Source organism: Arvicanthis niloticus, chromosome 10 (assembly GCF_011762505.2).
Source record: "Arvicanthis niloticus isolate mArvNil1 chromosome 10, mArvNil1.pat.X, whole genome shotgun sequence".
NCBI classification, from domain to species: Eukaryota; Metazoa; Chordata; class Mammalia; order Rodentia; family Muridae; genus Arvicanthis; species Arvicanthis niloticus.
The window spans coordinates 70,647,681-70,672,842 of NC_047667.1; the positions used below are offsets into that span (position 1 = coordinate 70,647,681).

A 25,162-nucleotide genomic window follows, 5' to 3' on the forward strand; every position below is an offset into this window, starting at 1 on the left:
TATTCAGTATATAAACCAGTAGCTACTTTCATGTAGGGACTCACTAATAAAACATTTGACACTGAGAATCAGTAACTATTATTATATATTTTGTGACAAAGTCAAAATATTAAATTATCATTACATTGAATATCTAGACTAATAATACTTAAAGTTATTTAAAAACAATTTAACTTACATGCATGTGTATGTATTTTTGGAGGTTTGTATACACTAATGTGTCATGGCACGAGATTTTTTTAAACTGCCCTACTTGGATGCAGGAAACATATGTTCTCAACCTCTGAGACATCTCCGTAGCTCTCTTTCTATTTTATATCATTTGCTAAGTAGTAAAAATAAACAGTAGATGTCAGTATTTCTATTTTAGAAGCATAGAAACAGAAAATTAAGGATACCAGGCAATGCAAATCAAATAACACAACACCCATTAACTGGGAGAACAAGAGACAGAATTTGTCAATCTGATATACTCTGTACCTAGATTATGTGACCCATTAAAGCCAAGATGTTTATCAAAGTTAACTAAATTTCTTCAAAAATATGTATAAACCTAGATTTTGTTCACATTCTTTGTTGATAAAATGCGTGGCCAACTGTCTAACATGGTAGAGACTTTGATATATGTCCTTGAAAAGTATTTGTTAGGTTTCTTTGTCTTCTTTTATAATCATCTGCCTACTTATCCTACAAATCTATGTCTACAATATTTAGTTCTCTGTCCTACAAACATGTTTGACCATAGTCATTACATACCTTAACTAAGCAAACAAAAGGAAATACATTAATTTTTATAGAACCTAGAGAGTGTAATGAGGTTAAATTGTTGGGGTTTTTTTTACATATATTTTTCATTTTTCTACTTCAAATCACTAATCCACCAAAGGTTCAAATTTTTCTCATCTGTATAGAATACATAGCATTGTTGTTCTGTGTTGCCTCTTACAAAAACATACAAAATGCTTCTATGAGGCTTAATACATTTTTGCCCTGGAATATGAATCACTCACTCGATTGAGGGATCAAGTTATTAGATTTTTATTTTTCCTTCTTGTACTGTAGTCAGGGGCGCATTTCTTGAACTCATTTTCTATCTTCATTGGGAACACTTTCGTGGGTACCTTTCAATACATATCGTGCAAGAGAAATACACAGACTTATTTAAATGTCTAATAATATATGTCTTCACTTCTGAGTCTGCAATGCACACATACACACACACACACACAAGTGCAACCACATTCATACTTTCTCTGTGATGCAGTGTATGAAGTATCCCAGGCTGGCCTTCAATTCTTGAACTTTTGATTTTATTTTACTTCACAACTGGGATTAAAGATATGCCCAGCAATATCTAGAATTATACTATTTGCATTAAGAAGTGAACACAATATTATTCAATATCTTAATACATATTTCAGAGTAAAAAACCTTAACCTAACGTACACATTTTTGAATTTTATATTAATGTTTAGTGTGTGTGGGGGAGCCAACAGAAGGTGGCTATCATCCTTGCAGCCATCTTGAACCATATACCCTGACAAGAGACTTGTTTACAACAGCCTACAACAGCTGAGCACACTCTGATAACATCTTGTTTTAGATACCCAGGATTTTCCGTTGGGTGTGTGAGACTTAAAGGTGTGATTTAGAGATAAGACTTAAAGGCCTGACTTAAAGGTGTGACCAAGAAGTGAGACATAAAAGGAGAGAGGCAGACAGAAGAAATTATTAGACAGTTGTACTTGGAAGAGTACTTAAGACTTGAGACTTGAGGCAGGAACTGTGAAAGAGACTAGCAACTTAGAACTAGGATTAGGACTTGAGACTTGGTGCCGAAGCCCAGGACTTGAGACTTGGTACTAGGAACTAGGGACTTGGAGAGAAGAAGAGAGACTGAAGAATAAACGGATTGAATCACACTCTGTTTGGTCTCTATTCTTTGTGTCCATCCTCACTCTCTCTCTTGCTGAACCCCCAACCCCTGGATGGACCGGAGCAGCTTGGGGCAGTGTGGGCTCTAACAATTTAGTCCCCAAGGCTCTTGATAGAGCAGTCCCCTACATTTTGGCCCCCAAACATAAGGTAGTGTGGTTCACAACAGTTATGGTTAATTCTATTCTGAATTATTATGATATAGAAAGTTAAGAGTAATATTTTTAATATTTCATAATTTTGTTGAATTTGAAAATTCCAACTTGTTTATAAAGAACTCAATCTTTATCAAGTTAATAGGAATGTTTTCACTCTTTTTTAAGTCTTTGCACATGGTTACAAAATATACTTAAAATATACTTATGTGTACTTTTTGTGAATTATTTGAATGTCATGATCAAGGAAAGACTAAAGAAAGTTTAATTCATATGTTAAATAACATAAAATAATAAATTCTTAGTCAAAATCTTGAATTATAATTAATATTTTCATATTTAATAAAACCTCTAACATATTTATTAATTAAGATCCCATTCTATGATAAATCCATGGGCAGTAGTCTGAGGACGACTTTCAAGGGTTAGTTTTTTTTTTAAACTATGTGAGTCACAGGGATCAAATTCACATTAATGCTTTGTGGCATGTGACTTTACCTCCATTATTTTCTACAAAGAAACAAATTAAGATGAAATGTGTGGAATTTGGCACATATAATATAAATGATCTTAGTAGTTGCATAAGACAATGACTGTAAAATAAATATAAATGTTACATTTCTTGATATTTACATGTATTTCTTTACTTTAGGAAAATGCAGGTCCCTGATCCTTGAACAGATTAACTAGTTTATATCTTCTTTTTCCTGCACAGGATCAATTTGTAACCTAAATATTGCAAGAAAATACTAAAAATATTACCTTGAACAATGTAAGTATTCATTAAAATTTTTTTCAAATTTTTTAAGTTATTCATTTAAAAATCACCTATATAAAATATTAAATTTCCTTTTTTTGATCTCTGAAATAAAAAAAAAAAACAATCCTGATTTCTAAGCAAATGTATCAGGAAACTTTGCTATATTTTATGAGGAATAGAGACTTTAAACTGGACAGAGAAAAGAAAAACAAACAGTTTTACTTAAGTATAATTTACTTACTTATCTTTTCCCCATTGTTTAGTACTAAACTAAATAATTTAGTACATCACAACACTTTGAAAAGCCTATGTCCTGGGAATAAGATCAGAGAACACTAAGCATCAGGCCTTGCTTTCTTAACATAGCCTTTTTGTTAGTGAGTTGTCAAAGCAACGTTTCATATCCAAGTACTTATACATACAAATAAAATCTGTATTTGCTTGCCCCAAACCACCAGATATATACACCATGAACTGTTCATCATTTGCCTAATAGCGTCTCCAACTGAATTTTATTCATATTCCTAGTTTACAAAAGTGTATTTCAAAAGAAAAAGTGAAAAATAATCAAAAACAAAAACAAACAATAAACCAGTTCTATGAAAAAAAAAAAAAAAAAAGATAACTAAGAAACTGGGTTTGGCCTGTTTATAACTGAAGCCATGAGGTCTAAAAGTTTCATGTCATAATTTATAATGTTAAGCATGATGAAGTATTCATAATTTGGATATGTTTACACAGTGTCATGAAACTAGCCACTAGGGAGTCACCTGTAAAATTTGCTGCTAGAGAAATAGATGCTGTCATCTCATAGCATAGACTTTGTAACTTGAGGATATTCTTGTAACTAACTCTACCACTTCTCAAACAGTTTCTTATAAGAAACTCAGATGAAACTTATTGAATCATTAAAAAATAAACCAAAGTATACAAAATATTAAGAGATCAGATGGCAGATTCGTGTATCAGTGGGAAAAGGCGGAGTCGATTTCCTGACGGTATTAGGTGTGGCTTTGAATATGGTCAAAATTTGTAATATACATTCATGGAAATGTTATAATGAAACTCATGTCCAATTATCCACAGACAAAGTCATTCAATAGCAACTGGTGAAAGAACCACATCACTTCATTCATACTGCACCATCTTGTTCTAATTGTGGTAATAAGATTTAGCAGCATGTTTCAATAGTGATAAACCAGGCCACTAAGATGTTTTTAAAAACAAGATCACTCCTGGGCTGGAGAGATGGCTCAGTGGTTAAGAGCATTGACTGCTCTTCCAGAGGTCCAGAGTTCAATTCCCAGCAACCACATGGTGGCTCACAAACATCTGTAATGTAATCTGATGTCCTCTTATGGCGTGTCTGAGACAGCTACAGTGTACTCACATACATAAAATAAAAGTAAACCTTAAAAAATAAAAAAATAAAAATAAAAAATCACTCCTTAACTTATGGCTTCACTGTCTTACCTAACAGAGTAGTTAATGACAGAAGCACTATAAATCCTTTCAGAGAGGAAAACTTTGTTCTTTTATCCCTAAAGAAAAAGTTAGCATCACTCCAGTGAACTACAGACATTTACAGTATCCAATTGTAACTTTAAAAGGCCAAATGCCCTACCTTCCCTACATAGAGGGGATCTGAACCCATGTATTCTTCCAGCACGAAGAACTGATTCCAAACCCAGCTGCGCTTGGTCCGGGACCTTCCTGACTGGAAGTATGGCTTGGATCTGGACTTCGGTAGCTCAGCTTGATTCATCCCAGAGAAGCACAGGAAGAGAGCTATAAGCTGGAGAAAATGACACAACTCCACTTTGCCCAGCTTCATCTTTTTTTTTCTTCCTTTTTCCTGTGTAAGAAAAAAACTTAGACAAGAGAAAAGGCACAGTTCTAGTTGGCTTCGTAGCTCTTGCCTCCGGCAGTGTGTCAGCTGGGAGTCCAGAGATAATAATTTGTAGAGTGTTGGGCTGGAAGAGGTCACCAGTGCTGAGTAGCCGTTGCCAAGGAATGGCGTAATAGGTTCCTAGAACAGAAAAGAGAGCTCATGTCAAAAATCGGAACATGTAATCTCGCTAAGATTTCAGTTACTAAGAATATTAAATTTTCAGAAAGAGTATTTGGATAAACATTAAAACATTACTATTGAAACATATGACATTATAATAATAGTAGCCACATTTATAAATTACATAATTACTCCCATTTGAAGAATTATCTTCATTTCACAGTACAATATTTATCTTCTTCTAGGAACATAGCATCATATAATTTCTTCTACATTAATGTATAACCTCATTGTAAACATTGAAGTTATCCTTTTTATACATCTTACAGTTAGTTGTATTCATTATATTAGGATGTGAAAAGCAAACATCTCAAACCAGGGTGTTTAGCAGATAGATATGTGCTATTTTAAATTTTTCCCGTGAAACTGTAAAGGGAAATAAAGTTTGAGTTGATTCACAACTGACTGATTGATACTGAGGCACAGACCAACACTTGTTGTGATGTGTTCAAATGTGATTGTGATTATCTGTAAAGCTCAGTGATTGACATTTTTCTACGATTCAAATTTATTTTCATTTGCAATGGAACATGGTTGGTGTATTAGTTTACTGCAGTCTCTTGCTATTTCATGTATCTTTATTAAATACTTTGCAATAAAACTTCTAAATAGTGGGGCCTTACTGTAGCTAAAGAACTGACTCATAATGTTCAATAGGTAGGCAAAAAAAAAACACTATATTTGAGAATCTTATTGATTTTCAGCTTGCAACTAGGTGATGCTTCAGGGACAGCATGGGAAAAGTCCTTACTCGGGTCTCTGTTACTGCAGGCACAGCATCCTGATTATGCAAGGGAAAGAAAATCAGTTATAACAAACCCCACATACACCCACAAAGTACATAGAGCTAAGAAGACAATATTCTCACTTAAATCACTATGTTGGACTTTGTGAATTAATTTACATTCTCTAAGTAATCATCAATAAGATGAATCTCTCTCTCTTTGTGTGTGTGTGTGTGTGTAGAGTAGATAAAAATATCAAGAACATAAATCCAAAAGTTCTCTACATATTAAAGCTGAAACAAAATTATCTTTACAAGGTATTTTATTTTTCATTTTGTAACAATGTACTCTGAAAAAAAACCAGATAAATCAACAGATAAATATTTTAAACAGTTAAAATTTTCAGAAAAAATAGCATACAAAGATGAAATGTGAACATAGAACTATCTAAATTTCTTGAGAATGTAAATCAGTTCACATAGGGAAAGAAGAAACAAATCCAAGTGACGTTTAGTCCTGGGAAATTTATCATATACCTTTAAAACACGTGCCTATAAAGTTTAGATATTCCAAAGTGTGTTTTAGAGTAATTCACTATTTAGTAAATAAAGTATACTAAACGATTAAAAGATAAAAGAAAACGTTCTAAGTAGGCAGATTCAATGCCAAAGAACTATACACTCATCAATCAAAAACAGTCACATGGATATTAGGCTCTACAGTACTTGCTGGTAAATCAAATAGTGGATTGGAATTGAAGTTGATTTATGTTCAGATATCCCTTAATGGTATGAGGATATCCCCTGATGATGGAGAAGTAGGCCATAATACTAATGGGAACGAGATCATTGTGGTCTTGCTATACAACTTTGGATCCCTCTCGAATTTTATTCTTTCTGTGTACAAAATGAACAAGCTGAAACAAATATCATTATATAGCCTGGGATTTTTTTTTTCCAATTCTTACTTTTAGGCTTTTAAGAATTACATAAGAATCATACTGCCTGTTTTATTACAAACCTGTGATAAAACCCCTATTGCTAATCATTAAAGATGAAGAATTTGCGAAGTTTAAAAAGAAATCAGATTGCAAAGGAAGCTCTTGGCCTGGTTGTGATGCAAAGTGAGCTCAGTACCAAGCCCTGTTCAATGTACTCTTAATGCCTCTAGAATATGTCTATCTTTCTTGTCTATATAAAAAAATATTGTAGATTGATCAAAGCAACTAGAACATAGAGAAGAGGAAAATTGCTGAACACTTTATGACTCTTGAGATAATATCAACCAAAGGAAGATACTTAGGAATTGTGTGCTCTCTCATTTAAATAGAGGGTTTTAAAAGTAGTTGACTTAAGAATTAACCTTGATGCACTTTGCAGTTGTGGAGCCTAGAACTGGGTAGAAATTCAGAAAAGTCTTTAGAAAATGTCTGCATTCTAATATAGTTCATCTTCAGTGTGGAATATTAACCACATAAAAAGAGAATTTATAAATTATTTGGTATCTCTAACATACTAATGAATCTTATTTTGTAATAAATTCTAATGTGCTTTGTTGTAGCCTTTGAATTATGTGTTAGACTCTTAACCAAATTATCTGCATTTTTTTTTTGATTCTTGAAATATTACACCAGAATACTTCAATTGGCTTTGTGTACAAGATTAAATAGTTGTGTACAAGACTGAAGGAATTCTGGTGTGTGGTGCAAATAATTGCATCTGTAATGACTTTTCAAGTATTACTTGAAAATCAGAAAATAGTATGCACATAATTATGATCTGAACTTGGTGTATTCATGGCATATTAACCAATATTTTCGGTGGTAGCTGACTCTGCTAGGAATATACACCCTACACAGCAAGAGAATAGCTGGGAATCTGACTTTCTTTTACCCTTTCACAACCAATCTTCTCTAAAACTTTGCTTTCTTTGCAAACAAATATAATTCTCTAGAAGAAGAAAAAGAAGAAGAAGAGGAAGAGGAAGAGGAAGAGGAAGAGGAAGAGGAAGAGGAAGAAGAAGAAGAAGAAGAAGAAGAAGAAGAAGAAGAAGAAGAAGAAGAAGAAGAAGAAGAAGAAGAAGAAGAAGAAGAAGAGACTGTAAAGCAGTTCCATAACTGTGACCTGAAGTGGTCTGTCATCAAGAAGAAGGATAAGGAGGAAAAGGATGACTTAACTTTTATTTTGAAAAAGGTAAATATAAAATGACAGCAACCCTTGAGTTACTTTTGCATATCGATATTGAAAAGAAATATCTGGAACATGAAATTTCATCATGCACTGTGTAACTTCTCCAGAGAGTTTTTCCTGTGTTCATACAATATATATAATGGTGCCACAGAACTATTTATGCATGTGACTGATTTCAAGCAGAGAACAAATTACATATGTCAGCATTTCATGGTAAGCCCAATATCAACTCATATATCTGTGTCTCAAACAAAGAATGCTATATTTGGCCTTAGCTTCTTCCTAATTTGTCATTTTCCCTGTGGCCTTCTTTCATATCTGAGTTTCACAAACACGTGTCAGCAAACTTACTTATGTCAGAGATAAGCAGAGACTGAAGTGGCCATGTTTTAGGCTGAGCTTCCTGCCCTTGTGGAATAATTAACTGAATAAGTCAATTCTTTGGAAATTTGAACAACTGAACTCTTTTCTACTGATGGCTCAATAAAAGTATATACAACCTTTTTGATTTAAGATGGGCGTAATTTACACAGACTGTGATCATGTTTGGGATAATTTCAGAGTTGGAACATTGTGATGGAGGAAATAAATGAACCCCTTACATCTGAGAAGAGGAGTAAACAGGAGCTCAGGAGGAAAATGTTTACAAGGGAACATGAAATAAGTGGTAGGACTGTGTATCTGAAAGAAAAATATTGAAAGACTTTAAAAATATCTTTGTCTGCTATTACATTTTACAGTGAAGATATGTTTTGTTTATAATAATTTTTACTCTTTCTAGAGTTGTTTATATAAAATATCATTACAAGTAGTACTATGATAAGAACACTGCACTTACTAAACAATCCGACCATCAGAGTCTTGGAAAGGAAATATAAAATGTATTGAAGTAAAGAGCAAAAAAGGAAAATGGTGAGCATCAGTCAGTCAGTCAACAACCTCAGCAGCAACTATTTTGTTTCAATCATTAGTTTCACATAAGTTGCAAGGAATTATTAAAGACGAGGTTATTTATTAGATATTTAAATTTATTAGAGAATACAATTTTATTAAGATGAGTTCATTGTTATAAATTTCCCTGACTTTCTTTCTTGATATTTACGTAAAACCACTTTTAAAATAAATAAACAAATGACTGCCTCGTTTGCAACCAAATGTTTCATTTATATTTAGAAGCAATGATTTCAATTGCTCTCTCCTTAAATCGTTTTCCTCAAAAGTAGTAAAAAGTTTTTATGCTGCAGCATATCAATTATCAATCATCAAAAATGCAAATTCCCTGAAGTGTGCACCATCCAAATTAAAGTCAGCACACTATGAACATGGCAGGCAGTGTAAAGTATTTCCTATTTAGATCCTGCACAGTAACAGATAACTTTAATAGTTTTCAAAGCACACCTAATAATTCACTGAAATGCTACTTGTGATTTCAGCACCTAGGAGGCTGAGGCAGGAGCTTTCAAGGTTATCCTAGCTTATATACAGATACATCGGCAGAAAAATAAATATGAACAGCAACTAAAAGATCATCTAACTGCCAATGAAGATATGAAGCCCATTGTGCTAAATGTTCTACAGAAACAGATGTGATGTGGGCCTGTCAATAATATGAAAACGTTTACCTGCTTAGACTATGTAGTCATTGAGATATATTTATTGAAGTCCACTATAAATAAGCAGCATTTTATTTCAATTCAAGATCCCTTCCTTCCATAATTTTACTAAACCCTAGGTAAGGAAGAACTGCTGATCTTTGGAGTCTGTATCAAGCATAGATCTGAAACTGCTTTAAGATATATTTAACAGATCTCATACCAGCACACAACTTAATTATTACTGTTAATATTTATTTAAAGAAAAGGAGCATGGCACTATAAAACTCAGCACAGTACATAATAGGGGTTTTTTGTTTGTTTGTTTGTTTGTTTTTATTTTTTAAGAAAAGTAGTAGTATGACATGATATTTGAAGGTGTTAATGCAATTAGTAGAATGAACCATGAGAACTGTGGTCCATAATACTTGCCTGAAAAACACTCCAAAATCTAACTACTAATAGTCCTTTGGGTATTTTGTTGTCTTATCATTAATACATGACAGTACACAAGGTTATGGTTGTAGCAAAAATATCAAGTGAAAAATCATTGTGTTTTTGGTCTATTGGGAAGAAACTGTCATAGTCAAGATTACAGTAAAGCTTCAGTACACTTTAACAAGCAGCACATTTTAAATCAATTCTTATGAAAGACAACTAACATACTTGCTTAAAAGCAGAAATGCAACGACAGAAGTAGTTAGAAGGCACTGTGCAGAATCACGATGCATTAGAGCAACCTTTCACTGCTGGTTCTTTGGCTAAGTCTGGCAGAGAACACAGTTTCTTTCCACATAATCCTTAGAAGAAAGTGGTGTAGTTTAAGTTCATGGAAGAATTTGCATTGAGGAATATTAGTTGGCTTTGCATAGGGGGCATTACATCCTCATTATTGCCTTTCTTTATTTATAATGGAAAAACATGTAATACATTTTAAAATAAAAACATACATTCTAATATTTTTAGCTCGTGAATGACCAAGTGTTAAAATTCTGCATTTGACAGATGACTGAGACAAGAAGACACATTTCAATTCCAACCATGTCGTTAGACGTCAAGGTAGTAAGGACAATAGCTATGAAACTGTCCAAGAGAATGTCACTTCGATGCTATAAATAAAACACTCTGGATTTCCAGACAGTTCATGCTATAGAAAACCATGAAGAACTCACAAATATGCTGTTCTTGATATTGGAAAATATTGGTAAAGCCTCAGATGAGTAGCATAAACCACAAAAATGAATTCTACAGAATTCTTATTAAATATCCAAGGTCACAAAGATCCAGTCTCTCGGTATTTGGGACAAACACATGCAGGGAGTATTTTTAAATGTTTGCTAAGAATTATTTGGTTAAGTCAATGAGTCTCTTTTTTATGTATAATTCTCAGAATTTCCAATCTTTTTCATGAGCAAAAATTATGTAATCATATTCAAAGTTCTTTTTAACCCTAACTTGGAGTTTTTAACATAAGAAATCATTTTGATAGCTTCTAGGAAAAGCAGGAAGTTGAGAATGAAAGTAAAGGGTTAAGGAAACGACTTTCTAAAAACTTTCACTGTATTAAAAAAAATAGAGAGTGAGCAGTAGCCAAAAATAAGATTACATTTTTACTGTTGAAATACCTTGATTATCAAAAACTAAGTTAGAACACTAAGAAGTTAAACATTTCTACTGAAAAACTGAACAAAATTCCATGGGGAATTTTAGAAATAGGGCATCAATTTAGAACAGTATTTTAGAATATAAAATGAATAATTAGGACCATTTGGTTTGTGAAAATAAATAGTGTGGCAGTTTTTACCTTATGTGTTGTTAATATAAATCCTAATATTTAAATATGTCTGCTATTATTATTCTAGATTTAATCTTACCATCTATAGTCTCTAGCATGGCAATACACTGCTGGGCATTAGGCTGAATTTGTATGCTATTTAACATGACATTCTGTGAGTTTAAGATTGATGAAACTCCTATGTAATATTGATGTAACATATATGTGTATATATACATATATATGTATATATACATAATTTTATTTCAATTAGTGAGCCTTGGGGATTTATGTGATTTGAGATTTCTCACATACTGAGACCATGATGAAATTCATTAGCTCCCTAGGCTACAGGACATTAAAACCATGGACCACAATCTCCTACTGATAACAGGCTTAAGCATAGAGTCTGGGGCCCTAGAAATTAATCACATAGCCTTTAGTGAGCATCTGGCTATCAAACAGGAGAAAAAACAAAAAACTTCCTTAAGTGAATTATGTAGTTAATTGCACTGAAACAGAAACAACCTTTATCTTGAGAGAAAGAAATAAAAAAGAAAAAGACACATGGTTTATTTTGAAGGAAAGAAGCCTGTACAAATTTAAAAGTAAACAAAGTAACAAAGCACAGACCTCTTGAATTATTTATGTAATAACTAAATGGACATATTGTACTTCCAGGGCTATCTCTTTATATTTTATTTTTATAAGAAATCTTGGTTTTTCCAGTTGTAATTTTTAATTTGCCCTGTATTACACCTTTTTTTTTTTTGGTCAGGTGTGATTTACATGATTTCTAAAAGGCTTCATGTTCCAATAAACACTTTACAAAATAACTTGTACTAAAATTTAGAAGAATGAAAAATCTATACTGTAATAGGAAATGAATGTGTGCATAGACATCTGCATATTAAATGGCCCTGGGAATTGTGTCACTTAGGATTCTTGCAGAAAGACAAGGTGGGGGAGGGGAAGTGATCAAGGGGGCTTCTCTGCAGATCCAGCAAATTCCCAGAGGAGGCACTGTTGTACTGTTGGTCACAGCTAGATCTCCTCTGCTTGTTAGAGGCTAGGGAGATGGTCACACAGGATTGTCACGTGGTTTGTCCTCAGCTCCCCTTTACCATCACAGCAAGGAAAGTCAGACGTTTTTATTCAGGGGAGAAACGTTTGCATTTCTGTCCCTTTGGAATTAACTGATGCATGCTGGCTATTCTAGAAGTTTCTAAAATTCTCAATTTAAGATATGGCTTTGAAGCCTTCTAATGAAGTAAAAAAAAAAAAAAAAACATTTTCTATTTCCTTTTCATCCAAGAAAGAGCACTGTGATGTAATGCAAGCTGTTGAAGCAATAAATATAAAACCTTATAAAATTCAAGAAGATTGGAATCACTCAGCAATAACATGTACAACAGAAAACAAGTTACCGATTTTGTAGTTTATAGCACCTTTCTGTAAGATCTGAAAAAGTATTCAACTTGACACATAGATGTATTCATTTTCATTTTCTGTTTTTTCTTTCTTTTTTTCTTCTTATTATTTTTTTTTTTTTTTTTTTTTTTTTTATATCTACAAACAGTCTGAGAAGTTTAGACCCCTGATACCATTCAGAAACCAAAATACTGTATAATGGCCATGCTGGCAAGAAAATGATGCCTGAGAAGAGACAGTGGTTTGATTTTACAGACCAAAGAAGACTGAACAGTGGCCAACAAATATGTTCTCCACCCACTTTCCCTATTGGATGCTAAAACTCAGAGTCAATTCAAGGGTAAGTTTTACTAATATAGATGCCTTATAGTACCCTTTCATAAGAAAGAGAACATTAAATCAATAAAAGTAGACTTAGGAAGAATTGTGCATCTGTCAACTGATAGTTAACAGAATTCTAATGACCTATCACAGTCCTTAGTTACAGTAACACCTCACACTGAGAGTGCACAATGCCCTTTTAGTTACACTGCAAACTAGAATATCTTCTAAGAGGGCTGTGCAGCTTGCTTTATTTCTCTTTCCACACACAAAATCTCAGCAAGCTTACTCAGATAAAACTCTTAAAGCTGGATGCTGCCTCGCAGCTCCCAGTTAGCCACTGACAAACAAGAGTACACAAGAAAGATTGCCATAAAGTTGCTGGCCAGACTAACACCTGACACTTTTCCAGTTACACCACGCTTTTCAAAATAGCCCCTGCAAACGAAGTCATTTGAATGCATTTCTCTTTCACACAGAATAACAAGCATTCGGGTCAACATGATGTCTGACCAGGTCTTTAAGAAAATGAGCTGTTTGAGTGGGTTTCTGGAAGCTGCAGTTGGAATTACTCTGTCTTAGTTCTTCCTTCCCCTTAACAACTTCTCTTTACGAAGACTCAAAACTACTTAGATTTTGCTGACCGTGCATCTGCACAAACTTCCCTGTAACAATGCTTGCTGCTACAACAGAAGTCTGAAAATACACATTTTTTTTTTGCACTGGCAAGCTAAGCTACCTTCAACAACAAATATTGTCAATTTGCAATTTCAATATGCTGACATTAATATTTACTATCTGTAAAACGAGGTTAAAGCTACGTTTATATTCACCTCTGTATAAAAGCACCTGCTGGGCACTGACATTGTGGAGGGTAAGTTTTAGTTTTATAAATATTGAACTTAATACATGACCTAAAAATATCGATTGCAAAATAAAAGGTGTTTTACAAATATTAAGGGATTATTATGCAAATTTTCACAGTCTAGAGATTGTAAATCTATGATTTCTTTTTCCCTAACAGCGTTTGATTTCCCCAGTTCAGGGTTAATTCATTTTGGTAATCTTTACTTACCTGAACTATGACATCTAAGAAATCCGAAGGGTTAATGAGCTAAAACGTGAAGCCATTCAAAGCAAAGGTCCTTTTGTATTAATCCACGCTGGAAGGCTGGAAAGCTGAATACCAACAACTAGCCTTGTGCCAAGTGAACCCACGAAGATGGCCAAGTCCAGCACACATTCCAGAGAAGCAGGGTGCCCTTTTCTCAGATCACATCAAAGGTACAAAGAGGCGAGGTGGAGGCAAACCCTGAAGATTCACCTGACCAACGGAATACTAATTACTAGGGGGGAAAAAGAGCAACCTTACTTGAGTTCCACATTCACATAAGGCCAAAAAGGTCTAGGGCAGATGGTTCAAAAGAATCCTGCTCCTGCTTACACAAGGCACACACCTCCTTCCAGCCTCAGATCTCTGCAAAAAGCGGTGGCAGTCTCCTCCGAGTTGTGCCTGCATCAGTCCAAGGTCCACGGAAGGGTCCGCTGGGTACCTCTTTGAGGACAGAGGTGCAGACAGCGAGTGTTTACCTCTGCATCTGGAGTGGGCTGGGATTAGGATTCACTCTCACCCTGACTACTTCCCCCGCGTTGCACCTGGTGTCTGTCAACATTGCTTTCCTGGCCGAGCCCGGGAGAACTCAGTCCTCACGCCTGTCCTGCTAGGCAGAAGCACGTCTCCTCTCAGCACGCAGTAACTTGGGAACGCCACGGGAAACTCCGTACGGATACCCTCCCCCCTCCCGCACTTTGCTCACTTATCTGTCCTGCTCCCCGCGGTGCGCAGCTAGGGCGCGCGTCTGTGAGAGCGACCTCCCCAGCCCCAAACCAAGCACACACACTCACCTGGGGCCTCGTTAGCCTGCCAGCAGCATCAGGCACCTGAAACCACGGCGTTTGCATTTAAAAGAATGCGCACTTGGCAAGGGGGTGTGTGGGGGGGGGAGGGATCCACCGGCGCCTAGGGATGCTGTGCTCCCAGCTATGAGCGCAGGGCAGACATAGAGGCAGCCGACCAGCACCTGCTCGGCCCGGCAGCAGTCTACTCTTCTTCCAATCACAACGCACTCCGCAGGGCACAGGGACCCTGGGGGTCATTGAACGCTAAGGTCCCGCTAGCTCTTGGCAGGGACTAAAAGGGCCATCATTACTCCTCCCTACCCACCCCCACCCTCCATCCCCATTCCCCCCTCCCCCCCCACACACACAAGCTAATCCTCTGCACAATAGTCTCGGGTACCAAGTCCGGAGCCAACCAGAGCGCGCGTCCCCCGAGAGGGCGGGAGGGCGAGCGCTGGTGACTGCGAGAGGGCGCGCGGAGGCCGACTTGGGAGTGAGCGTTAGAGGGTAATGCAGATCCTCCCAGTTTACCAGTGACAGCACCTTGTCTGAGAAGCTACTGAGACTTCAGGACCTCCTGGAGAAACAGAGGGGCTGTTGGCTAAGATTGCCAAGAGGGAGCCTTTTAGCCGGCACGCGCGAGAGCTCACACACACACACACACACACATACACACACACACACACACACACACACACACACACACACCCGCGCATCCTCCTCCAGCTCCTGGCTGACTGATCAGTGCAGATGGATTCCTTTGCAGAGAAATAAAGAAAACGGTTGAAAGTGGGAGGGGCTCAAGCTTCCCCCTCATTCCTCCCACCACCAAAGTATTTGCATCTTAAAGCAAGAAAGTAGGGGAGTTTTGAGGAATTATTTTCAAGCCTTCCCCCTCCCCTCAGCCTGTCGAAGAAGCCTATATCAATTAAGCTACTGAGGAACCAAGGCAGTCATAAAACTAACCAGAACTTACGAATGCTTGATAGTTTTGCCTTTTCGGTCTCCTCGGACTGCCCTACTTTTTCTTTCTTTACTTTCAGCAAATGTACTCCCCTGCTGTACTCTTTATAACGCAAAACTTCTGAGGTGTGTGATTTCCACGCATGGTGGAATCTAGGAGCTTCCGGAGGCCAGCAAGAAGGGAAGGAGAGAGTAGCTGGGCTTTTATTCACAATGCACTCAGCCATCTGCATGGAACTCGCTTTGTTTGCCTCTGTTGGGTGCTTCATTTAACCTGGAGTCTCAGTATTTGGTCAGGGAGATGAGAAGTGAACAGATCAGTTTGTATTTCCTTGCTTTTTATTTTATCCAGACTCCTCCTTCTCCTATCCATTCAACTTAACCCACTCCACAATCAGAGAACAGACTTAACCCCCAGAGTCTGATTCCTTGATTTCTTCTTCAACAGAATCAATGGATCGCTCTTGCTCTTCGACCAATTTAGTCTGTTCTGAACTTTTAACTTCCATTCTTCTCCCTCTCTGCCCAGTATTTAAACCGGTCTACACTCAAGTGACTAAGATAGGAGGATCATGAAATCAAAGTTAGCTGGTTTACACAGAAACACCTTGTCTCAAAATAAATATAAACAATAAATATATAACGTAAAATCTTAAATTTCATGCTAGTAATCCAGTATCTTTGAACTCCTGGTAAATCTGTTACCTTTTTGTTTTCTAGCACATTACCAAATCTAAAAAGGTTTTAGAAAATATCCTTGTTTTTAATTGTTTGTTGATTTCCCCAAGATCATGCTTCTATGCTTTCTCCCAGGATAGCTTCATTGTCCAGATATGTAGACCTTAAAGACTGGCATATGGTGCCAGCTCTTTGAAAAGCACCAATCCTAAATCTTCATTGCCTCTAGCATGTAATCTGCAATGCTGCATCCTCCCCTCTCCCCACACCTCCAACCTTGCACATACTTACTTTTCACAATGAGCTACATTCTGGGACACTAACTTTTCTTCTAACTCTTATGGACTGAAATCTACAAGAAAAAAAAAAAAAAAGACCAGGATTCATTATGAAGAAAATAAAAAGGATGTTTGGACCTTGTAGTAAATGTTTTTGTAACCAAAATGGAAATGTCTGTATTTGTACAAGCATTTGATTATGAGCACACTAAACTAACTGTGCACTGCTCTCTGCCTTCCTGGGTCATTCAATTGGGAAAGGTGACTCTGGCAATCATTGCAATCAGTCACAGTACCATCTTCTCTATTTACTTTTGTGAGAGATGGTCCAGTCTAGCTTCAAAATTCACACGTTCTATATAGCCAAGGCTAACCATGAGCTCCAGATCTTCTTTTTAAAGCAAATAGCATTACATATAAAAAATGCTTATCAGCAATTACGTAAATTATTTTAGTGAGGCTTTTCGCTTTCCACCTTTTCCTCCCTACCTTGAACTTGTACATAAAGATTGATTGTAAATTTAGATTGTCATCTGAAACCAGATATTTTACTTGGATTCCTTACATGAAAAAAGAAAAAAGAAGAAAAAAAAAAAGCCTTCAGAACCTGTAAAACAATAGTTGAAAGAGGTGTAATGTGTTAGGTCAACCAGAGAATAGGCCTTGGCTGTTGTGTTCTACAGAAGCTGTTCACCAGGCTTCTCATCCCAGAGGAAGGTGTAAGTTCATTTGGAACCAAAGGTACATTCTAGAGAGTAAAGGTAACAAATAGGATTGATAAAGCAGATGTCGAAAGAAACTTCCATCTGATGACGTAAAAACACTTTCTGTAAGAGTCAAAAGGTTTTTCTGTGATGATGAGATATCTGACTACATGGGGGAGAAAATGGAGCTCATGGTTCAGAAGGCCCATTCCATGCTCTCTTGTTCCATGTTACTCATTTTCTTCAGTTGACTCCCAATTTTAAACCTTTTTATCGCCTCCCAATTCTGTTCAAAACTTTAATACATCAGCAGAATTCAAAATGAATTATGTCAGAGGCCTGGTAGTCATAACTTCACAGGTAGACTCAGAAGTCTACTTCTATGTCCTTGGTATTTCTGAGCCAGGTTGACAAGATTGAATATTCCAGGCCATGTCTGAGCAGATAGAATTTAAGCTGAAGAAGGATGATACAAATAGTAGGATTTGTGAAGATCTGAGAAAAAATGATTTGTTCAGAGAAAACAAGAGGGAAGGAAGCAGAATGAAAGGGGTGGGTATCTATGAGAACCATAACTTACTGCAGACATGGCCTCTGTAATAGCTGTCATGTTCTAGGTCTCGACCTTCTCTTTCTTGAAAGACATATTTACACTTTGTTCCTAGGAAGAAGCCAAACATGAAGGCCAACAGTAATAGAAGAGCTGTCAGGTTTCAGGTGTAGTCAGTAGACAAAGATATGCTTTACTGGCTTAGTTCTTCCCTCCTTTGCTCATGGTTCCTTGCCTATTAGGATACCTAGCTTTCTGAGTAGCTCAAATAAAATTGCTATTAATATATGAAGCCAAACTTGCTAAGCAAGGACTTCTTGTGTGTGCATATCAAACTAGATAATATATTATATTAAAAATTCCACATTTAACTTATTCTATCTCCATTTATCTACATATCTACATATATATATGTGTATATTTATACTGATATATACAGATGGGAGGGAGGGAGAGAATGAGACCTGCTAAATAAAAGGCTTTATTTCATTTTTATTGTATGTAAGGTCATTTGATAAACTATAAATTTCTTCTTTTGAATTACTTAAGAAAAGCATTCTTTTTAATTTGATTAAATTATACAACTTGAGAATGGAAAGAAATTGAGCAAATCTATTATGGCTTCTTTCAGTGTGGAAACTAATTCATACTTACTCTGAAGTGGATTTTATACAAGAAAGTAGTTTCTGATGAGATTACCAGTCACATCAAACTCTCATTTATTTTGTTCTGGTATTTTTGTAAATCCAAAATGATAGGGTTTGCTAGATGCCTAAATATGGGTAAATACCCTCCCATGAAGCCTAACATTAGGTGGATCCTTGTAACGCATATGGTGGCAGGTGAGAATTGATTTTTATTTATTATTCTGACCACTGCATACTCCTCAGGTAATACACACACACACACACACACACACACACACACACACACACACACATGTACATCATCATGCACAGGTACAGGCACATTCTCACACATACTCACATACACAAAAACACACAAATATACATACATACACACACTTGCACACAAGTATACACATATGCATGCACACCTAAACAGAATAAAAAAATAAAATCAATAAAATCCAAAAATATATTTCAGATCATTGAAAGTTAGGAATTTGCAAAGAGCTTATTATTGAGAACTCAGGTCAAACCAATCTTCAGAGCAATGAATAAGTAGAAAAGGGATAGTTAGGGCAGAAAATCAAAATATATCCCTTGAGACAAGATTTCAATAGGCTAAGCTTTTTACTACTATCTTTTTCAGCATAAACAGAAATGCCTATAAAATATATTTTCATTGTATTTAGCATTTTCTGATCCTAATTTGTATTTATTTTGCCTAGTAAGGCGCATTTTATTTTATTGAAAAAGCAACAATTTTGATAGGAGATGCTACCTCAGATAGTCTATTCAGTTAAACATAATTAGAACTGCCATTTTATGGTCTCCTAGGCTGGGGAAGAGTAACACAGTGATCTTGAAGTCTATTATAAAACAACAGATACAAACATCTTTAAACAGCATGTAGCACATGATGAGGGTGACACACAGCCTCAGACATGAGAAAGCAAGAAAAGTTCATATGATGAAAAGTCTCAAAAGGAAGATGAAATATTTGTGATTCTCCAGGTAGATAGGAGCGTCACATTGTGGAGGATTTTAGCAGGAAATGTTCACATTTTATTAGAAGAAATCCATTAGAAGCAATAACCCTGCATTTGTTTGAAGGCTGGGGAAATATCTATGATATGGCAGAAATGCAGAAACATCTTTGATGAGATTATCATTATGACTTTGTTCTTATATGAATATCCTTGTGTATTGTCAGCAAATATAAGTATATTTAAAGATTACCCGAATCAAATTATTGATAGTATATTATACAATATATGGTTATTAGTATCCTGTTCTTAAAGTTGGCTGTGCTTAAACTGATTTACTTCATTGAGGGGTTCAGGATCCCAGGATGCCATAGACCAGGGTGATAGAATGCACAACTCCCAGGGTTGTTCTTTGAGGAACTGAACATGCTAAATGTGACGCTTCAGCTCTGTATTTGAAATAATGTACTCCTCAGAGAGTTTAGCAGACAAACCCCACAGAAATGAAGTGGAGATAAAATGAAAAGCAGAGGTATGATATACACTTAGCTTCTTGTTCCGCAAACAATTCTCCAAGCTCCTCTGTACAGTCAGAGTGTCCTCTCTAGACTTGAGAACACCTGAGATGTTGAGTGTCAGTGGTTAACATTTCAAAGTAGAAATTTAATTTCCCACTGTAGCATGTCGAGTTTCTCAGTGCATTCTTTCTAAGGAACAAATTCAAACAGATAAACATTTGACTTTGATTCAGTGTTAAATGCCAAAGAGAAAGAGAACATTTATTTATTATATACAATATGACACTACTGATGCACCATTGTATCTCTGGATTCAATATAGTTGGGACACAAATTACTTTTTTAAATGCATCTGAAATCAAAATTGTCAGAAATACTACAGATAGCCCTGCACTGTACATCTCTGCATATACTACACCCACCTGTCTCTTGAACCCTTTTAAAACCTTTTGAACCCTTTGGAGAAAACTAACAATGAAAATATCCACTGAATATTAGTCTATCTATAGCTTTGTGATAAGCTATAAAATTTGGAGGAAAAGAGAGTTCATCACTAATACAACTTGGTTCAATAATAGTTATTGAATGTCTTTGTATAGTAGGTTTCATGGCACAAACTGCAGAATCCATAATAAAAATAAGGCCAAGGACCCAAGGAAGAGTTCACACATGAAAATCTATGCAAACACAATAAAGATGCACTTATAAGTGACTAGCAAGCAGTGAGATGTAGGATTCAAAGAAGCATATGCATGCTATTTGGAGAGTTCTAACAGCATGCAGATACCTGGTACTTCAGGTTGGCATTAACAAATGATCATAATGGAGATAAAGTAGATGAAAAAATCAGAGAAGTGTTTGAAAAATGTTCATGTACAAGGAGAAAAATAAAGGACTAATAAAAAATGGAATTAGATTAAAGGGCATTGTAGTGCATACCTTTATGTTGTCAAACAGAAAGGGGCATCCCCAAGGATGCCTTTACTTGTTCTACTTGTGTTTGTGTGGGGGACACAGTTCCTCACTCTCAACATCGCATCATTGTGCTTCTCTTATTAGCAGTAACCTCACTGCCCTCTGCTTGCCCCTCCTATAGGTTCTGCATGCCCCTCAATTCCATTTAGTGCACTACGAACACGCATAAAATACACATGCAGGAATGACTATACTCACGGCAACTGCACAGAGCCAAGAGTGCAACTCCCTCATGTGTGAGACTTTAGGGTTAACCACCTATTCAAAAGGGAGATCTAGCAGGGCAAAATAAGAAACTATATACCTAAGGAAGAAGGCTTTGAGGATCCACTTTCTTCAAAGGAAAGTGTTGAAACATCACTGTCCTTGAAGTTACTTACAGAAGAGAGCAGTACTGTTTTTATGTACTTGAACTACTTCATGCACAAAGAATTCTAAAGAAGTAACTATTATCTCTGTGCATTGTTTACATTCTTCTTTTATATCTTAATGACACAAAAGAACATAAAATACATCTCTGCCTTACCCTACTCATCTAGCAACATGTTTACTCTGAACCCAAAATTAAGCAAGGAAGCTTCACGATGAAGGATGCAGAATACCATATATCATTAACAACATAAACAAAATAGATTTCTTGCACAAAACAAAGAAAGATACTTCATAAATTATGTTTGTGTGGGGGTAAATGCTGGTGATCATGAATTAGCACTAATGCCATAATTTTAGGTATTTTCACATTTTACATTGAACATGTGTGATATATAATGATGTATCTATTGCTTTTGAAGGGTGATAGTAGATTCTAAAGTGGGGGGCAGGGGATAGAAAGAGTTAATTAGCTTCATTAAACAACCAAATTACAAGGAACACAGAAACACTAATGGTAATTGGATTTAATACCTTATGCATGAAGTGACCTATATAAGAAATCTTTGAAGACACATAATCATATTCTCTTAATTTCTCACTGATAGAATTGAAATACAAAAATGAGGAATCATTGGCTCATAATCTCATGACAAACCTTAGGTATACATATCAGAATTAATTCTCATGCCTGAAAGCCTGGCTGGTCTATCCTGCCATATTAACACAGGATTCTTACAGACCCACATATCCAGATATAATTACATGATATTTTAAATTACAAATACAAATAAATTAGTTTATATTTTCTAACTATTAAATGAATTGGATTAAGTATTTGATTGCACCTGCTCTCATTTTAAATTTTGTATTTATTTTAGCTTGACTTAGAGCAGATTTATAATTATGAAAATATTTTCATAAATTATTATATAAAATAACTCTGATCACTTCTTAAAATTGTATTTAAACATTAATATAAGTCTTCAGTTTTTACAAGACTGAAAATCAGCTTAGCAATTTTAGCAAGAGTTAAATGCTTATATTTTGGAAGATTATAAAATAAAAGAAAAAATAAGTCATGAATCAAGTTATAGTATTCCCACATTGATTTATAATTCAGATACTTTCAGTAGGAAATAATAAAGCACTTTTTTTTTCAGAATTTAAACAGTTAAAGGCTTTGTAGTTGATTAAAACACCGTTATAATTTATCCGTTTGAAATTTATTAGAAACTCTTAAATATTTAATTATTTCCTTATAGATTAAGACAACTAAGTTTTATACCTTTTCTAACTTCTCCCAAACAGTTCATTAATTAACCATGCAAATTATCTTAACAGAAGTTTCAGATTCAAGTGGGTACTAAATGGAGCAAGGCAAAGGCATGTGTATGTTGTTGCATTTGAATAGCTAACTTCTGATAGCTTAACAACCCACTTCCTTATATTCAACCCTCAGGTACAACATGTCACATCCTGGCTACTTGTTGTTGTTTTGTTCTTTTTCTCATTTATTTTATTGAATATTTTCTTTATTTACATTTTACATGTTATCCTCTTTCCCGGTTCCCCCACTAAACCCCCTATTTCATACCCCTTTTATGAGGGTATTCCCCTATACACTCCTGCCTCTCCACCCTCACATTCTCCTACACAGGGTCCAGCCTTCACAGGACCAAGGGCCTCTTATCCCATTGATGCCCAAGGTGGCCATCCTCTGCTACATATGCAGTTGGAGCCATGAGTCCCTCCATGTGTACTCCTTGGATGGTGGTTTAGTCCCTGGGAGCTCTAGGACCTGGGGTTGATTTTGTTGTTCTTCCTAAGGAGTTGCAAACCCCTTCAGCTCCTTAAGTCCTGTTCTAATTCCTCCACTGGGGACCCTGTGCTCAGTCCAATGGTTGGCATCAAGCATTCATCTCTGTATATGTAAGGCTCTGTCAGAGCCTCTCAGGAGACAGCTATATCAAGCTCCTCTTAGCATGAACTTCTTGGCATCCACAAGAGTGTTTGCATTTGGTGACTATATATGAGATGGATTCCCAGGTGGAACAGTCTCTGGATAGCCTTTCCTTCAGTCTCTGCTCTACACTTTGTCTCTGTATTTTGTTCCTGCTTCTAAGAAGGACCAAAGCATACACACTTTACTCTTCCTTTTTCTTGAGCTTCATGTGGTTTCTGAATTGTATCTTGGGTATTCTCATCTTTTAGGCTAATATCCACTTATCGATGAGTGCATACCATCTGTGTTCATTCATGATTGGGTTACCTCACTCAGGATGATATTTTCTAGTTCCATCCATTTGCCTAAGAGTTTCATGAAGTCATTGTTTTAATAGCTGAGTAGTACTCCATTTTGTAAATTGACCACATTTCGTATCCATTCTTCTGTTGAAGGGCATCTGAGTTCTTTCCTGCTTTTGGCTATTATAAATAAGGCTGCTATGAACATAGTAGAGCATGTGTACTCATTACATGTTGGAGCATCTTCTGGGTATATGCCCAAGAGAGGTATAGCTGGGTCCTCAGGTAATGCTATGTCCAATTTTCTGAGGCACCAACAGACTGCATTCCAGAGAGATTGTACTAACTTGCAAACCCACCAACAATGGAGGAGTGTTTTTCTTTCTCCACATCCTTACCAGCATCTGCTGTTACCTGAGTTTCTGACCTTAGCCATTCTGACTAGTGTGAAGTAGAATCTCAAGGTTTTTTTGATTTGCGTTTCTCTGATGACTAAGGATGTTGAACATTTCTTTAGGTGATTCTCAGCCATTTGATATTTCTCAGCTAAAAATTCTTGTTTAGTTCTGTTCCCCATTTTTTAATGAGGTTATTTGGTTCTCTGGAGTCTAACTTCTTGTCTCATTTTTAAAAAGGTTTTCAAATGTTTGTTTTAAGACTATGGATAATGTTGAACTCAGTTCAAACATGATGCTTTATAACTTTGTTTTCTTACTGTATAATCTGCATTTCTAGGTGGTGTATACTTGCCTTATTAACTAGTTACATGCTCATTCTAGTCAGCTCTCTCACTCATTTACAGGTACAGCCTATGTAGCCAAGGATGTTTCAAATTCTTTTTTTTATTGGATATTTTATTGACATTTGAGATGTAATCCCCCTTCCACATTCCACCCCACACAAACCCCCCATTCCATCCCCCCTCCTCCTGCTTCTATGATAATATACCCCCACCTATGCTCCCACTACAACCTCCCCACCCACAATTTCGTCCACATTGGGGCATCCAGCCTTCACTGGACCAAAGACTTCCTCAGCCACCTATGCCTGATACTGTCATCCTCCCCTACATATACACCTGGAGCCATGGGTTCCTCCCTATACGCTCCCAGGCTGGTGGTTTAGACCCTGGGAGCTCTGGTTGGTTGGTATTGTTGCTCTCCCCATGAGGCTGCAAACCCTTTCAGCTTCTTTACTCTTCTCTCTCACTCCTCCATTGTGAAACCCAAGATCAGTTCAATGGTTAGCTGTGAGCATCCACCTCTGTATGTTTCAGGCTCTGGCAGACCTCTAAAAAGACAGCTACATCAGGCTCCTGTCAGCATGCACTTCCTGGCATCCACATCAGTGCATATCTTTTGTGACTGCACAAGGGATGGATACACAGGTAAAGCAGTCCCAGGACGGCCCCCCTTC

At 36.2% G+C, this 25,162-nt stretch overlaps 1 protein-coding gene across 2 annotated transcripts in view; it reads right to left on the reverse strand.

Moving 5' to 3' along the window:
• The window catches only part of Cdh7 (cadherin 7), a 145,179-nt gene extending 130,103 nt beyond the window's left edge, over positions 1–15,076 (reverse strand). The window contains exons 1-2 of one of the 2 annotated variants that reach the window (XM_034513382.2): positions 14,859–15,076; positions 4,475–4,879 (exon numbers count right to left, since the gene is read on the reverse strand). In XM_034513382.2, the coding sequence (XP_034369273.1) occupies positions 4,475–4,879; positions 14,859–14,915 (462 nt within the window). In that variant the 5' untranslated portion in view covers positions 14,916–15,076. Of the gene's footprint in view, positions 1–4,474; positions 4,880–14,028; positions 14,720–14,858 lie in introns of those variants that run through there. The other variant, XM_034513383.2, reaches the window with a different exon arrangement.
• Between the last annotated feature and the right edge of the window lie 10,086 nt (positions 15,077–25,162).